At 44.4% G+C, this 17,198-nt stretch overlaps 1 protein-coding gene across 1 annotated transcript in view; it reads right to left on the minus strand.

Annotated features, from left to right (window-relative positions):
* The window catches only part of LOC122547706 (membrane-anchored junction protein), a 28,697-nt gene extending 15,881 nt beyond the window's left edge, over positions 1-12,816 (minus strand). Inside the window, exons 1-2 of the mRNA XM_043686300.1 lie at positions 12,774-12,816; positions 780-855 (exon numbers count right to left, since the gene is read on the minus strand). Coding sequence (XP_043542235.1) covers positions 780-855; positions 12,774-12,812 — 115 coding nt within the window. The 5' untranslated portion in view covers positions 12,813-12,816. The remainder of the gene's footprint in view (positions 1-779; positions 856-12,773) is intronic.
* Positions 12,817-17,198: the final 4,382 nt, after the last annotated feature.

Below are 17,198 nucleotides of genomic sequence, written 5' to 3' on the forward strand. Positions count from 1 at the left end.
ATGACCAATTACAGCACACAAAGAGGCTATCTGGCCCATTGTGTCCATGCTAGCTCTCTGTAGATTAATCCAGTTAGTCACATATGTTGTATACCCTGTACACTTACTTCCTTCAAACACTCAACCAATTGAAATCACAGTTTGTTTCTGTTTGTATTATCCTTGTAGGCAGCGAGTTCCCAGTTACTGCTGCTCCAATTCTATTCCTCTGCTTTAACCATACACCTCTAACTATTTTCCTCCAGTGTTTATCTAATTCCCTCTTGAATACATGATTGGTTAAGCTTCAATAACCAGAGCACCCCTCGTTCTAATAACATTTTGATGAGAATTTCCTTTCTGACCTGCCTCTCTCTGTTTTAAGTGCTAATGCTAAATGTACATATTATTCTTGACATTCAACCAGTGAAGATAATCGGTCTCAAAACCCTCGAAAGGTTTAAATAGATCCCCTCCTCTCATTCTGTCCAAGAACATATCACTAGTTGTCTTCCTTTCATCAGAAATGTATTTTCCTGCTTCCGCCTCAGCAATGCTAGGTCCTAGGTTTCCCTTTGAATCCTCGCTGTATAAAGACATGCACCAGCAGCACTGTATGTTACAGCCCGACAATTTTACTAGTGTTTAACATAATTTACCAATGTGGTGGCCACTGGTAACCAGGTTGTGGAGCATCACTCTGTTCAAAACCTTAGTAACGTTCTTTCTATAACTCGTAAGTGGGTGGAAGCGCCCTCTTAAGTTCGATACGGCCCTTTTGATCAAGCTGCAAAGGATACATGGGAAGATGGTGAAGTGCTCTGTGGTAAATGGTTGTAACCTGTCCAGATTTCCAAGTACCGCACGGATAGCATCCTGCAACAAACCAATATCAATGTATTATAGCACGAGGTGACAGATTCACAATTCACAGCATCCACACTGATTGCATTTTAATTATCCTTACTAGTACTGTATCTTTTTCTTCATCAGGACGAGTGATTTTCTCGGGTTTTATTATTTGAGTATGATTATGAATTATATATTGTTACATGAATAACATTGGGGTTGGTGCGCTAAGTTGGCTTTTTGGCTTGGACTATGCTTCAGAATGATGCCAACATCACAGGTTCAATACCCATTCTGGCTGCGTCGACTTCTTCCCCTCCCTCGAGAATTAATGGCAATGGCAAACCACCACTGACAAGGAAATAGCGCAGGATAATGAATCAAGGGCCTGCCTTTCAGGAGAGCACACATACCATATTATTTAAAACTATTAAAAGCACAGTGTATGTTATCTTGAAGGTGGGCATAAATTAAGTCTTAAGAAACTTGTTACATCCAGGGTTGGTATCAGAGTTTATCACTGGATCGCTGAGTACAGTAACTGCTGCAGTACCTGATTTCAGCACAGACAGGAGCTATATTCTTCAAAAGGTGAGAAATGTTCGCATGCGACAGAAATATCAAATTTCAGTGTCACAGCAGATAAAGCTGTGTTGAAATAAAATTCACTTTTACAGAAAGAATTACCTTATCACAGTTCACCAAAACAACTCCCAATTAACCATAATTTGATTCATTAGCCTGGCCACTATTTCCCATTAGTCGGAAGAAACTATAAAGGTACACCGATGCAAAAGTAGGAAGGTAAGTTAGGAGTCAGGCCCAGACGTCACTGGAGTGTCCCAAAGATGCAAGCTGCGAGCCCGTCACCAAGAGATAATTTCCTACTGGAGATGCAAGTTGGCTGAGCAGGATCCCTTTCATAGTCGTGAGTCTATGCCAAGTTGCAGCAATAACGAATTTGGGCGAGAGAGATTGTCCAGTGTATGCATACCATGGCCCAGAGAGAGGGCTCTGTGTCTGGCCCAGAGAGAGGGCTCACTGTCTATGCATCTGATCCAGAGCACAGAGAGGGAATCTGCTTCTGTGTATTTGAATTATAGAATCGCTACAGTGTGGAAACAAGCCACTAGGCCCAACAGGTCCACACCGGCCCTCCAAAACAGTAACCCACTCAGACCTATTCCCCCACATTTCCCCTGACTAATGCACCTAACCTACATATCCCTGTACACTATGGATGATTTAGCAGGGCGGCATGGTGGCTCAGTGGTTAGCACTGCTGCCTCACAGCACCAGGGTCCCAGGTTTGATTCCAGCCTTGGGCAATTGTCTGTGTGGAGTTTGCACATTCTCCCCGTGTCTGCATGGGTTTCCTCTGGGTGCTCCGGTTTCCTCCCACAGCACGAAAGATGTGCAGGTTAGGTAAATTGATGACCATGCTAAATTGCCCGTAGTGTTAGGTGCAATAGTCAGAGGGAAATGGGTCTGGGTGGGTTACTCTTTGGAGGGTCAGTGTGGACTGGGTGGGCCAAAGGGCCTGTTTCCATACTGTAGGGAATCTAATTCACCTAACCTGTACATCTTTGGATTGTGGGATGAACCTACAGCAAACTCACACAGACACAGGGAGAATGTGCAAACTCCACACAGACAGTCGCCTGAGGCTGGAATCGAACTTGGGTCCCAGGCACCGTGAGGTAGCAGTGCTAACCACTGTGCCACCGGGCTCTGTGTGTACATATCAGACCCAGAGACAGGACACTGTGTGTCTGGCCCAATGACAGGGTTCTGTGTCTGTGTGTGTGGCACAGAGACAGGGCTCTGTGTCTGTGTGTCTGGCCCAGTGACAGGTCTCTGTGTCTGTGTATTTGGCACAGAGACAGGGCTCTGGGTCTGTGCGTCTGGCCTAAAGATAGGGATCTGTGTCTGTGTGTCTGGCCCAGAGACAGGGCTCTGTATCTGTGTGTGTGGCACAGAGACAGGGCTCTGGGTCTGTGTGTCTGGCCTAAAGATAGGGATCTGTGTCTGTGTGTCTGGCCCAGAGACAGGGCTCTGTATCTGTGTGTGTGGCACAGAGACAGGGCTCTGGGTCTGTGCATCTGGCCTAAAGATAGGGATCTGTGTTTTTGTGTCTGGCACAGAGATAGGGCTCTGTGTCTGTGCGTCTGGCCTAAAGATAGGGATCTGTGTCTGTGTGTCTGGCCCAGTGACAGGGCTCTGTGTTTTGTGTGTGACCCACAGAGAAGGTTCTGTGTCTACGTCTGACCCAGAGAGAGAGAGAGCTCTTTGTCTGACTAAGATAGTTGGCTGTGTATCTGTATCTGGCTGTGATGAAGGGCTTTTGCCCGAAACGTTGATTTTCCTGCTGCTCGGATGCTGCCTGACCTGCTGTGCTTTTCGAGAGAAAGTGAGGGCTGCAGATGCTGGAGATCAGAGATCTGTGGCGGATATGGAAATGTCCCTTGGGGCCTTGGAGGGAAGTAAGGGGGGAAGTGTGGGCGCAAGTTTTGCATTTCTTGCGGTTGCAGGGGAAGGTGCCGGGAGTGGAGGTTGGGTTGGTGGGGGGTGTCACGGAGGGAGTGGTCTTTTCGGAACGCTGATAGGGGAGGGGAGGGAAATATATCCCTGGCGGTTGGGTCCGTTTGGAGGTGGCGGAAATGATGGCGGATGATACGCTGTACATGGAGGTGGTAGGTGAGGACAAGTGGGGTTCTGTCCTGGTGCCGGTTGGAGGGGCGCCTACTTGCGGAACGTTTCAGAGAACACCTCTGGGACACCCGGACCAACCAACCCAACCAATCCGTGGCTCAACACTTCAACTCCCCCTCCCACTCCACCAAGGACATGCAGGTCCTTGGACTACTCCATCGCCAGACCATAGCAACACGACGGTTGGAGGAAGAGCGTTAATATTGAGGCTCGTACGGTCACAATATGACTGGAGCAGCTTCAGGTTCCTCCCCATATTGATGTGAGAGTCACTCAGAAGGGTGATGTCATCCAAGAAAGCCAAAGTAGAGCAGTTGACTATTCTGCCACCCAGGGGTATGGCAATCCCTGAGTTGACCTTCTTCAGAGAGTTTGGATCGCATTTCCAAAGCCCCTCCCCCAAGTCCCTCCTCCCTACCTTTTATCTTAGCCTGCTGGACACACTTTCCTCATTCCTGAAGAAGGGCTTATGCCCGAAACGTCGATTCTCCTGTTCCTTGGATGCTGCCTAACCTGCTGCGCTTTTCCAGCAACACATTTTCAGCTGCTGTGCTTTTCCAGCACCACTCTGATCTAAACTGTGTATCTGTGTTCCCTGGTCAAGAGGGCTCTGTGTCTAGTCCAGAAAGAGAGCTCTGTGTGTGTGTCAGATCCAGAGACAAAGGGCTGTGTGTCTGTGTTTCACGTCCAGCGAAAGAGGACTTTGTGTTTGTGTGTCTGGTCCAGAGTCAGAGTGCTCTGGGTCTGTGTGTGTGGCCCAGAGACAGGGCTTTGTTTTTGTCTGTCTGGCCCAGAGACAGGGCTCTGTGTCTGTGTATCCTGTCTCAGAGAGAAGGCTCTTTTTTTGTGTGTGTGGGCATTTGTCTGGTCCACAGAGAGAGGGCACTGTGTTTGTATGTCTGAAACAATGGAGACGTTTTGTGGAGGTAGAGTCCAGAGTGTGTTGCTGGAAAAGCACAGCAGGTCAGGCAGCATCCGAGGAGCAGGAAAATCGACGTTTCAGGCATATGCCCTTCTTCAGGAATGAGCCGAGAGACAGGGCTCAGTGTCTGTGTGTCTGGCCCAGAGACAGGGCTCAGTGTCTGGCCCAAAGATAGGCATAAAGATAGAGACACTGCCCTGACCCACAAGTTTAATTTCTGATGAAGGGCTTATGGCAAAAATGTCGATTCTCCTGCTCCTCGGTTACTGTCTGACCTGCTGTGCTTTTCCAGCACCACACTCTCGACTCTGATCTCCAGCACCTGTAGGCCTCACTTTCTCCTTCCTGTGGAGATATGCATGTTGTGCTGATAAGGGGGCTAAAGACTTATGAAGAGATGTCAAATCATGGCGTCAGCAATAATATTATGTGCAATGATCTTGATGGCAGAATGATGATGCCCATCTCAAATGCTTTTCTGGAGAGAACTATTATGAAGCAGTAACTCCACCAGGGTCCTAAGAAAACTATTTGCCTTTAAAATGTGTTGCTGAGGTTTCATTCTGTCCAGTACTCTATGACATAGGGCAAATTTCCTCAGGCAAGCTTCCACGCTTTCTCTCTTTAATTATGTAACTGAGCTATGGGGCTCTTTTTTCTCAGGGAATAGCCTTGGCAGACAGGGGGAAGTGCTTGTCACTGGCAAGACCTTTTGGTTCCTCTGGCTGCATTTTTAAAATCCAGCAGCACAGCCGTCCAGATGCTGTCATGACGACACTGTCACTTTAACAAGGTCACTTTATGGTTGGGCTTTTTATCAAGAGAGGTCGTAAAGGCAGAGGTGCCGAAATGTCTCGGAAGCAAGCCTACTTTAACAATGGCAGGGGAGTGAACAGTTCCCCTGGTTCAGGGTTTTTCCTAGTTTGGTTTAGTTGTACCGCAGAAGCTGCTGCCGAGAAAAAGCTCCATGCTTCAGCAGATGATCCCTGGCTGACTTTTCTCTCTGAAATCTCTCTGGCCTGTAAGAACCTGTGTCTGAATTTATCTTCTGCCAAGGGGTGCATTTATGGGATGTTACGGGAGTTGGAACAGCTGCTTAGTTAAGTTGCGATATTGTGTCGGTTGAGTTTTCAAATAGTTAAGTTATTCTAAATTCCGTTTTCTTTTGTTCACGTTTCAACTGCAGTCTTTAAAGAAAGTCTGTTTTGCTTAAAGCAGAGTGGTTTGGCCAGCTACGTCAAACCTAGAATATTCCCTTCACATCAGCCTTTATATTAAGAAACAGTTAGGGTCGAGGCTACCTTCTCGAAATATTTTGAGAGGGTCTGACCTGGTCCATAACACTGTAAGCCAGGAACCACTTCCCAAACTATAGTTCTTGACCATGTTGATCTTTCAAAGGAAAGGCAAGCTAACTCTCCATTGCCAGAAGGGATGCCCAGTAATGCCACAAGTAGGTCCATAATCTTCTGCACTCTCTATGGGTGAGTACCACCATCTTCTCTCTGCTACATCATGCTTACAAACAGAGCATTCCCTCTAACTCTACCCCCAAGGCGTATGGACTACAACTCTCAGTAGGTCCGCACAAGATCTCCCCACCACCACAAGCTGTCCCCTGACACTCAGAAGCAAGCAGAGGCTGACAGCCTGTAAGGTCAGTGAGTTCTAAGAAATTAGTGACAAGCAAACAGAGGCCAGCAGCCTCTAAATAAACACTAAAGGGAGTCAGTGCCTAGAGGTCTGCGACGGAGGTGCCCCTGAGCACAAATCAACCTAGCAGAAGCAAGTCCATTAGCTCCAGAGTAAAGTGTTGAAGGCCTGAAGTGGTGTCTGAATTGATCTGAGAGGAAGCTCGATGATTTTTGTGAGGCTGACAGTTTGCCGATGTGGATGGAAGGCGATGGACGACATTGGCCATGGAACGATGTTGGGATAGGGAGTGGCAATACAATGGCCGGGACAGACACTTGGCAAACTGCAGCTTCCGGGTACCTGTCTGATTTACATGTTGGGAATTTGCATTGTATAGTTTCTCGATTAAGGAGAGGGGAACTGCAGGTGGAACGTAAATAGGGCAAGTTGAAACTTCAATGAGTTGCAAATAACTTGGAAATAAGTTGGTCATTGCTAAGGGCAAAGAGGGGAAAATTGGGAAAACGTTTCTCGATGTTGAGAACCTAACTTATGAAAAACATTTTCACCCTATCTTGTCACCTTAGCAGGGAGGGGAAATTTTCAGCCAATGCACAGGGATTACGCTGTGAGTAAAGAGTTCTTTCAGAAGATTCCTTGGTCTTAAGCAGTACTTTGGGAAACCAAATGGAATCAAATCCCATAGACACGGCAAAACAAGTGGGTTCAATATCAGAGGAGAAAGGATACTCACAAAAAACATTAAAATCAGATGCTGAACACCCAGACGAAAGATGGTTCTAATGTGTGGGAGGAACAATACTTGCACAGAACATTGAAATCAGATGCAGAAACTGATGAAGTCAAGCATGCATTGAGTGGATGTTTCATCAGAGCTCAATAAATACAGTGCAGAGCCAGCAGTGTAAGCTGAGTTTACCAGCTGTGAACTTAATGGCACAGACACTGGAGAACAAATCCATTCAGTGCTTGGCAGTGTTCATTTTTTAATGGAAAAGGCTGAAACACTTCCCTATTTCTTTGTGAATGATATTCATGGAACATTGTAGCATATTCCAGTTTTAAGAATAAGAGGGCACTTTGGTTCAGGGTGTCTTTTAACTGGGAGGAACAATAAGGAATGTAGTGGTAGTAGGAGATCGCATAGTGAGTGGGACAATCACTGATCTAGTGCATTCAATTGAGTGAGTCCAGAAGGCTACATAGTGCTAGGGGTTTAGGACATCTGCTCAGGGCTGGATGGGAACTTGGAGTGAGAGGGAGAGGATCCAGTTGCCATATTCATGTAAGTACCATCAACATAGGCTGGACTTTAAAAGAGATCCAGCTTAAATACAGGAGCCAGGCACTAAACTAAGTCACAAAAACTCCTGAGCAATAATCTTTGTACTATTATTACTTGAAGAATGTACTAATTACAGAGGGAGCATAAGGTATTGCAATAAATACATCAAAGACTGCTGTGGAAGAAGTGGGTTCTGGTTTATGGAAAACTGGCATCTATAGTGGGGAGAGTTGGCGCTATACTATTGGGATGGTCTGTGCCTGAATTGTGCTGGAACCAATGATCCAGCAAGCAATATATTAGGGAAGTAGAGAGGGCTTTAGATTAAACAATAGGAGTGAAGGATCAGGTTTGGATTGATGTGGGAAATCAAAGGTCCAAGCAGTCCCCCTGGAATGGTTGCAAACGGGTTCCAGTCTTGAGTCCATTTGTACAGAAGTCTGAACACAAGGCAGGACAATATAAAGCAGCTGTTCATAGTGAAGTGGGAGATGGCATGGGGCAGGGTGACACTATGCACATGGACACACAAGATGGCCGCTGAGACATAAGTTGGCCACTTGACACACAAGATGGCCACCGGACCACAATATGGAGAGAGACAGCAGAACAAACACACACACTGTCTGGGGCTACCAGAATGCCAGCACAATCACTCACAACCTAGTTGATTAGTTTAAGGCAGGTAGGGGAGAGATTACACATGAGTAGCGTATACTGCCCGCCGAAGTGTCTGGGTCCAGCCAACACCTTTGATAGAAATGCTAACAGTCTGATACGGACTCAATACAAAGTGCTAATAGCCCCCAGGGCTGCAGTACTCGTCCATCTCAGGAAGTGTGATTGGCATGCATTACTAGAGCAACGGACGTCCGCACATACATTGAAACTTACAATGTCTGCACTGAAACTGACAACAACCGTGCTGAAATTAACAAAGGCTGTGCTGGAACTAACATGAAACTATCGACGCTTCTGCATTGTTTACAACAAACAAGCTATGTTACAGAGGCAATAACCTCATCACTGACCTATTATATCATAAAATGTATAGAAGTATCTTGACATGTGCTCCGGGTTGAGAGAAGTCTCGCAGCTGACCACTGTGCTGTTGGTGTCTTTCTCTCCCCGGAGCTCCGGTAGTCTCCTGTACAATAAACTCTGACGTTGAACTCAGACTCTGACTGCAAGGCTGGTGATTTTCCCCACAACATTAGGTACAGGAAATGTTGGGCCTTTAAAATTACAGGAGAAAGTGAGGTCTGCAGATGCTGGAGATCAGAGATGGAAATGTGTTGCTGGAAAAGCGCAGCAGGTCAGGCAGCATCTAGGGAACAGGGTTCCTGAAGAAGGGCTAATGCCCGAAACGTCGATTCTCCTGTTCCCTAGATGCTGCCTGACCTGCTGCGCTTTTCCAGCAACACATTTCCACCTTTAAAATTACACCCTTGTATGGGATCACATTTGGAAGTACAAGCATTCGTATGTTGGACGTTTGTAAATCAGGGACCCCCTGTATCATAAAAGCAGGAATGCAAAATAATAATCTAGCAAATGAAGGTTAGGAAGAGATAGACAGAACCAACCTGAGAATATACAAGACTAGGTATTACAAAAACAACAAAGATAAAACTAAAGACTCTGTATCTGAATGCACGTAGCATTCATAGCAAATTAAACAAAATGATAGTATGATGTAGTTTTTTTTAGAATTCCTACAATGTAGAAACAGGCCATTTGGCCCAACAGATCCATACCAACTCTCTGAAGAGTAACCCACCCAGACCCATCCCCCTACTACTCTGCATTTAATCCTGAGACATGCACCTCACCTATACGCCCCTGAACACTATGGGCAATATTTTAGCACAGCTATTCAACTAACCTGCACGTCTTTGTACTGTGGGAGGAACCCGGAGGAGCAGACACAGGGAGAATGTACAAATTCCACACATACAGTCGCCCGAGGCTGGAATCAAAACTGGGTCCCTGGTGCTATGAGGCAACAGTGCTAACCTCTGAGCCACTATTTGCAGGATGTTGTTATGATTTGGAAACTTGGATTTGAAAGAGGGGGGAAAATGCATTTTAGCTTTCAGTTCTGTAAAAGTGACTTGACGTAGGTTAGAAAGTCATCTTTTGACATTGCATTTTGACAGCTTCTTCAAAGAAAATTTGTGACTTATGTTAAATGACTATATCAACTACTTGGGAGTTAATTGATGAATTTTGTAGTTAAGTTTGATATCAGGGGCCACTAGTAGACTGAGCTCAGAAGAGCAGTTTCACACTAGCAGAAAGGCAGTTTAGTTTGGGGCAACCAATGCTTTCAAAGCTAGAAAGAAATCTTAAAATAATTTTTGCAGTTTAAGTAATCAATGTTTTCCTTCCAGTTTAGCTAGTAAATGTCAGTGAAAAAGGTGGAAATGCCAGAATCATAACTGGTGAATATTTAGAAGGTAATTGAAAGGAAATGCTTATAACCTCATCAATTAAATAAGAAATGAAAGAGATTCAATAGGAATGAGACTTCACTGGATTGATGTACTGTAAAGAATACTACTGGGAAAAGGGTTGAATTTTCCTTTGTTTATGCCAAGATCTTTCTAAATTATCTTATACAGTGCTTTGCTTTTTATTTTGTGCACTTTTGTTAAAAGGACACTGACAGACTCACTTGTCTATGTTTAGTGACTGTTTAGTGACTGACCACCATGGTAACCATTATTTAAAACGTGCGGTCTGATATGTCCAGAATTAACTTCAGCTGGGATCATATCAATAATGCACACTGAAGAAAATAAATATGATCTAATTTCTGTGACAGAGTTGGCTGAATGGTGACAGGGATTGGGTCCTGAATATTGTGGGGTATATGACATTCAAGAAGAATAGGAAGCTGGGTAAAGGTGGAAGGAAAGCATGGAATTAATGCATTAATTAGACATGATCTTGGTTCAGGAGATTGGGATATGGAATTGGTTTGGGTTGACATTAGGAATAGTCAGAATGTTCTGGAACCAGCTAGACAGCAAACTATACTAGACTTGGTGGACTGTGTAAAATGACAGGATTATTTCAAGACCTCAGAGTAAAGTAACCCCTCTGACTGAATTCACACTCAGTTTGAAAGGGAGACAGTGTTTGAGTTTGATTTATTGTTGTCACATGTGCCGAAATACAGTGAAAAGTGTCCTATATCAAGAGATTGAAGCAGACGAAGTGCATTAAGGTGGCAGAATAGAATGCAGAATACAATGTTACAGGGAAGGTGCAGAAGACTGTTCTTTTAGATTTAAATAAAGGCATGCCTTCTGCATGAAAGCTGAGTTAACTAAAGTGAACTGGCATCCTGGCTACGGAATTGATCAACTGAGGGCATTTAATGGGACATTTCAAAATAGTCAGAACAATTATATTTATAAGGGGAAAAGCCACCATCTAGGTTTACGGAAAGCAGCTAAGAAAAGCATTAAACTTAAGAAAAAAAGTGTATAATTGCACAAAGTTGAGTGGCCATCAGATAACTGTACAGAATATACATTACAGCAGAGAATGTCTAATTATTAATAAGGATAAACAAATTAGAGTCTGAGAGGTAGCTAGCTAGAAAAACAGATAGCAAGATGTTTTATCTACATGTAAAAATAAAAATGTCAATTGAGTGTTGCTTCTCCAGAGAATGAGAATGAGATGAAGAGGTCATTGTAGATAATAAGGAAACAGCAGACAAATTTAACAAATATTTTGCATTTGTCTTCATTGAGGATACAGAGACATTCTAATTATATTTGCAAATCAAGAGGTGAAAGGCAGTGTCAAACCTAATGAAATTACAATCTCTAGGCAAGCTGGTGGTGCTGTAGCTGACAAGTCCCCACGTCCTAATGGACTTTATTCCAGGGTCTTAAAAGTGATGTTTAATGAGGTACTGGTGGGTTAGTATTGATTTTCCTATTTGCTAGATTCAGGAAAGTTTCCATCTGATTTGAAAGCAGCAAACATAACTCATCTGTTCGAGGAGGGTGTGGAAGGCAGGAAACACGGAAACTATATGCCAGTTACTTGATATCCATCTTGGGGATGTTGTCAGAATTGATCAATAGGAGTTTGTAACTGGGCACTTAGAATAACCCAAGGTTTTTGGGAACAGCCACTGTGATTTTGAGAAGGGAAAACGTGTTTAACTAATTTATTGAAGTTTTATCAAGGAGCAACATACAGGACTGCTGTAGACATAATGTTCTTGGATTTCCAGAAGGCATTTGAGAAGGCATTGCATAAAATGTTACTGAACAAAGTAGCAGCTCATGGTGTAGGGGACAGCATATTAGCATGGACAGAAGTGGGGTGGCACAGTGGCTCAGTGGTTAACACTGCAGCCTCACAGCACCAGAGACCTGGGTCTGAATCCAGCCTCGGGCAACTGTGTGGAGTTTGCATGTCATCCCCGTGTCTGTGTGGGTTTCCTCCGGGTGCTCCAGTTTCTTCCCACAATCCAAAGATGTGCAAGTTAGGTGAATTGGCCGTGCTAAATTGCCTGTAGTGTTAGGTGCATTAGTCAGGGGAAATGCAGAGGAAATAAGGGAATGGGTCTGGGTGGGTTACTCTTCGGAGGCTCGGTGTGGACTTGTTGGGCTGAAGAGCCTGTTTCCACACTGTAGGGATTCTAAGTAAGATTGGTTGGCTGGCAGAAAAGAAACAGTATCCTTAAATTTGTCTATTTCAGATTGGCAGGATGTGACAATGTGAAGTTTGTGCTGCAACCCCAGCTTCTTACAATATATATACTTAGATGGGAGAACAAAGGGATAGTAACTAAATTTGAAAGTGTGATGAGCCTGATCTTAACGAGTGGTTCTGTGCTGTTTCTCTTGCAGATGTGGTGGCGCCAAAATATCTCCTTCAGACAGGGAGTTGGTAAAGAGCTTTTTGTGTTTTTTGTATTTAAAAAATGATACAAAGGATTCATGAGTGGGCAGGATGAGGACTCACATAGACCCAGGAAGGCTTTTAGTTTTGCTTTCAGTTAGAAGAGTCATCCAACAGGTCAGCCAGATCAAAGAGTGTGCTTCATTGTTTCTTGTCTTTGTTCTCTTATCCATACAGCCCACCCTTCTCCCTGTCTGGCCAGGGATCGTTGATTTGACCTGGTTAGTCAGTGTGACCAGAAAACACAACTTCTACTGTGAATTCCACTCAAATTCAGGGGAAATCATCACCAGGTCAAGATCTGTGAAATCCACATTTTCAAATAGACCACCTTTCCCATTTCATTCTGGTAGTCTGTACATTTGAAATGAGTCTAACATCCTTCCCTTCTAATTTCCTGTACCTGTGTTCTGAAGTAGTGGAACATGGATTCCCTACCTCCAATTCTTGCCTGACTTGCTCTCTGTCGATCCCCATGTCCTCCCTGGAAAAACCAATGGAAAGAGAAATGATACACGGTAACAGTCAGGATTAACAGCAATGGTTTTGCACATCTGTTTGAACAACTAGGTGCAGAATTACTGAGCCCAGGGGATAAAGAAAGCAATTTATCAGATTGAACTGTGGGTTTCCAAATTTTTCTGTGTCTCACCACACGCAAGGGCAGCAGTACTAGTTTGTGTGACAGAATAAAAAACGCATTGTTAAAAAGAATTTAAATAATGAAGTGCTTCATAATGCAAGAGTGACTAGGTTCGCCCACTCACCCAAAACTCACCAGCTTGGATTTGCATTTTGTGCAAATGTCTTTCAAGTTGAAGAGAGACTGCTGCAGATAGTTCCAGTCAAGTAATTTGCATTCGGAGGAGGAAAGAGTCAAACAGTTGTGGGACTTGGGAGTTTTTTTTATTCGTTTGTGGGATGTAGACTTTTCTGACTGGGCTGACACTCATTGCCCATCTTTAATTGTCCCCAGTGGTGGTGAACTGCCTTCTGCAACCCCTCACTCTAGTCCTGTTGGGCTGTCATGTTGAGGTTGTACAGGGCATTGTTGAGCCCACTGCTGGAGTACTGGGTCCAGTTCTGGTCGCCCTGTTATAGGAAAGGTATTATCAAGCTGGAGAGAGTTCAGGAAAGATTTACCAGGATGTTGCTGGGAATGGAGGGTTTGAGTTATAAGGAGAGGCTGAATAGGTTGAGATTTTTTTCACTGGAGTATAGGAGGTTGAGAGGTGACCTTATTGAGATTTATAATCATGAGGGGTATAGATAAGGCGAATGGCCGGTGCCCTTTCCCCAGGGGATTTCAAGACCACGGGATCTATTTTTAAAGTGAGAGGAGAGAGATTCAAAAAAATCATGAGGGGCATTTTTTTTGTTTTTACACAGAGTGGTTCGTGTGTGGAATGAACTTCCTGAGGAAGTGGTGGATGCAGGTACAGTTACAATGTTTAAACGACATTTAGGTAAGTAAATTAATATGAAATATTTGGAGGGATATGGGCCAAGCGTTGGCTGATGGGAATAGTTTAGTTTGGGATTATGGTCGCCATGGACTGACTGGACCGGAGGGTCTTTTCCATGCTGTATGACTCTACGTGTTGTGGATACACCACTGTTAGGGAGTTGGAGGTGGGTGAGGTTTGTTCCAGGATTTATAGAAATGCTATACAAATGAAGTCACAAGGCAGCAAAAAAGCACAATCTGACTACATAACATGACAGAATAAAGGCTCCAGAAATGATCGTTTTTTTTCTCACACTTCTTGAGTTCTCTCCCCGATTGCTGGTCCAAATCATGGTGCTGTTATTGCCATCATGGGTAGGCGAGAAGGTAGGTCCTGAATTCACCACAGCTGGATCAGAGATCGAATCCGGAGCTGGTGACACCAAACCGATCTACACCAGCCATCCAGGCCAACCGAACCATCACCCTGCTGCATTGCTGTAGCAGTGCACACCATTACATGCATGCTGTATCCCACAGCTATGGACACTGATAGTAGAAGCTCTGATTTCTTTCCATCAAATGGCTGACCAGCAATATCTGGATTTACAACCTGCCAATGGCCTCTGTTGTTAGGACTTAAAGGTGGATTCTCCAGCTCTCTGGCTGCATTATGTATGCAAGCTCCTTGGCCATCAACTCTTGAGATTGGGACTCGAATCCCTGTCTCAGTGGAGACAAGGTCAGAAGTCACACAACATCAGGTTATAGTCCGACAGGTTTATTTGAGATCACAAGTGTTCAGAGCGCTGCCCCTTTGTCAGGTGAAGTGAGGAGAAGCACACAGGCACAGAATTTATAATCAGAGACCTCAAACAAATGGTGTGAATGCAGTATCGACAGGCTGAATAATAGATCTCTGCAGGTAATCAAGAGTATCAGACAATCTGAGTAAAGTGTCAACAGCTGAACAGTATGCAAAGGGATGACCTATAGTCCGATTAATTCAGGCAGACAGATAATTATAGAAAATTAGAAATAAGATGATGCTGGAGACAAACCGAGTGACTGGAATAATATGATACGTGTAAGAGTCACATTGCATGCCAAAGTAACAACTAATCCAAAAGTGACAAATCACACAACACCAAGCTATAGTCCAACAGGTTTAACTGGAAGCACTAGGAGCGGTGCTCCGAAAGCTAGTGTGCTTCTAGTTAAACCTGTTGGACTATGATTCGGAGATGCCGGTGTTGGACTGGGGTGTACAAAGTTAAAAATCACACAACACCAGGTTATAGTCCAACAGGTTTAATTGGAAGCACACTAGCTTTCGGAGTGACGTTCCTTCATCAGGTGAAAGCTAGTGTGCTTCCAATTAAACCTGTTGGACTATAATGGCGTTGTGTGATTTGTCACTGTACATCCCAGTCCATCACTGGCATCCCCAAATCAATCCAAAAGTGTGTAAACTAATTAAGATAGGTACTTGTTACTTTGGTTAGAACCTTGGCATACAATTCTTATACCTATCAGGTTATTCTAGTCACTCGATCTGTCTCCAGCATCACTTTATTTTTAATTTTTTGTAATTATCTCTCTGCCTCAATTCATCAGATTATACTGTAGATTATGCCTTCATATGCTATTCGGCTGTTGACATTTTAATCAGACTGTCTGACACTCTAGATTACCTGCAGAGATCTATTATTCAGCCTGGACACTCCACTCACACCATTTGTTTGAGGTCTCTGATTATAAGTTTTGTGCCTGTATGCTTCTGCTCGTTTCACCTAACAAAGGGCAGCATTCCGAAAGCTTGTGACTCCAAATAAACCAGGTGGACTATTGTTGTGGAATAGAGGGATTTAGGAGTACAAGTACATAGTTCTTTGAAAGCAGTGTCACAGGGAGACAGGGTGGTGAAGAAGGCATTTAGCTTGCTGGCCTTCATCGGTCTAGGCACTGAGTATAGGAGTTGGGATGCTATGTTATAGCTGTATAAGTCGTTGGTGAGGCCACACTTGGAGTGCTGCATACAGTTTTGGTCACAGTGTTATAGGAAGGACATAGTTAAACTGGAAAGAGCGCAAAGAAGATTTACGAGGATGTTGCCAGGACTAGTAGGCCTGAGTTATAGGGAGAGGTTGGACTTCATTCCTTGGAATGAGGAGTGACCTTACTGATGTGTATAAAATCATGAGTGGTATAGATAGGATGAATGTATATAGTCTTTTTCCCAGGGATGGGGAATTGAAAACTAGAGGGCGTAGGTTTAAGGTGAGAGGGGAAATGTTTAAGAAGACCTGAGGGGCAACTTATTCACACAGTGAGTGTATATGGAATGAGCTGCCAGAGAGAGTGATTGAGGCAGGTACAATAGCATCATTTAAAAAACATTTGGATAGGTACATGAATGGGAAGGGTTTAGAGGGGTATGGACCAAATGCAGGCAATTGGAACTAGCTGAGTGGGTACCAGGGACCAGTTTTGGCCAAAGGGCCTGTTTCCATGCTATGACTATAACCTGCTGTCATGTGACCTCTGACCTTGTCCACCCTAGTCCAACACTGGCACCTCCACATCAGTGGGGAGAGAGAGAGTGATGCTAACCAGACCAAGCCATGAATTCTTTGAGGTGGTAACGAGCAGGTTAGACCAAGGCGAGCCAATGGATATTATCTGTCTAGATTTCCAGTAGGCCTTTGATATGGTGCCGCACAGGAGGCTGCTGAGTAAGATAGCATGGATAGAAGATTAGCTGTCTGGAAGAAGGCAGGTCGAGTTAGTCGTTAGGAAAGCTAACACAATGTTGTCATTCATCTCGAGAAGTCCAAAACATAAAAGCAGGGATGTACTTCTGAGGCTTTATAAGAATCTGGTCAAACCACATTTAGAGTATTGTGAGCAATTTTGGACCCCATACACTGGTCCTGGAGAGGGCCCAGAGGATGTCCACAAGAACGGTCCCAGGAATGAAAGGCTTAACATAGGAGGAATGTTTGAGGACTCTGGGACTATACTCGATGGAGTTTAGAAGGATGAGGGGGGGGGGGGGGACAGAAAACTGAGTGGCCTAGACAGAGTGGACGTTGGGAAGATGCTTCCATTGGTAGGAGAGATGAGGACCTCAGGGCACAGCCTAAGAATAAAGGGAAGAATTTAGAACAAAGATATGGAGAAACTTCTTCAGCCAGAGAGCGGGGAATCTATGGAATTCATTGCCACAGAAAGCTGCAGAGGCCAGGTCATTGAGTAAGTTTAAAACTGAGATAGATAAGGTCTTGACTGCCAAGGGGATCAAAGGTTACTGACAGAAAATGGGGTTGAAAAACTTATCAGCCATGACTGAACGGTGGAGCAGACTTGATGGGCTGAATGGCCTAATCTCTGCTCCTTGTCTTAAGGTCTTACGG

The sequence above is a fragment of the Chiloscyllium plagiosum genome, unplaced genomic scaffold (genome assembly GCF_004010195.1).
Source record: "Chiloscyllium plagiosum isolate BGI_BamShark_2017 unplaced genomic scaffold, ASM401019v2 scaf_13923, whole genome shotgun sequence".
Lineage (NCBI taxonomy): Eukaryota > Metazoa > Chordata > Chondrichthyes > Orectolobiformes > Hemiscylliidae > Chiloscyllium > Chiloscyllium plagiosum.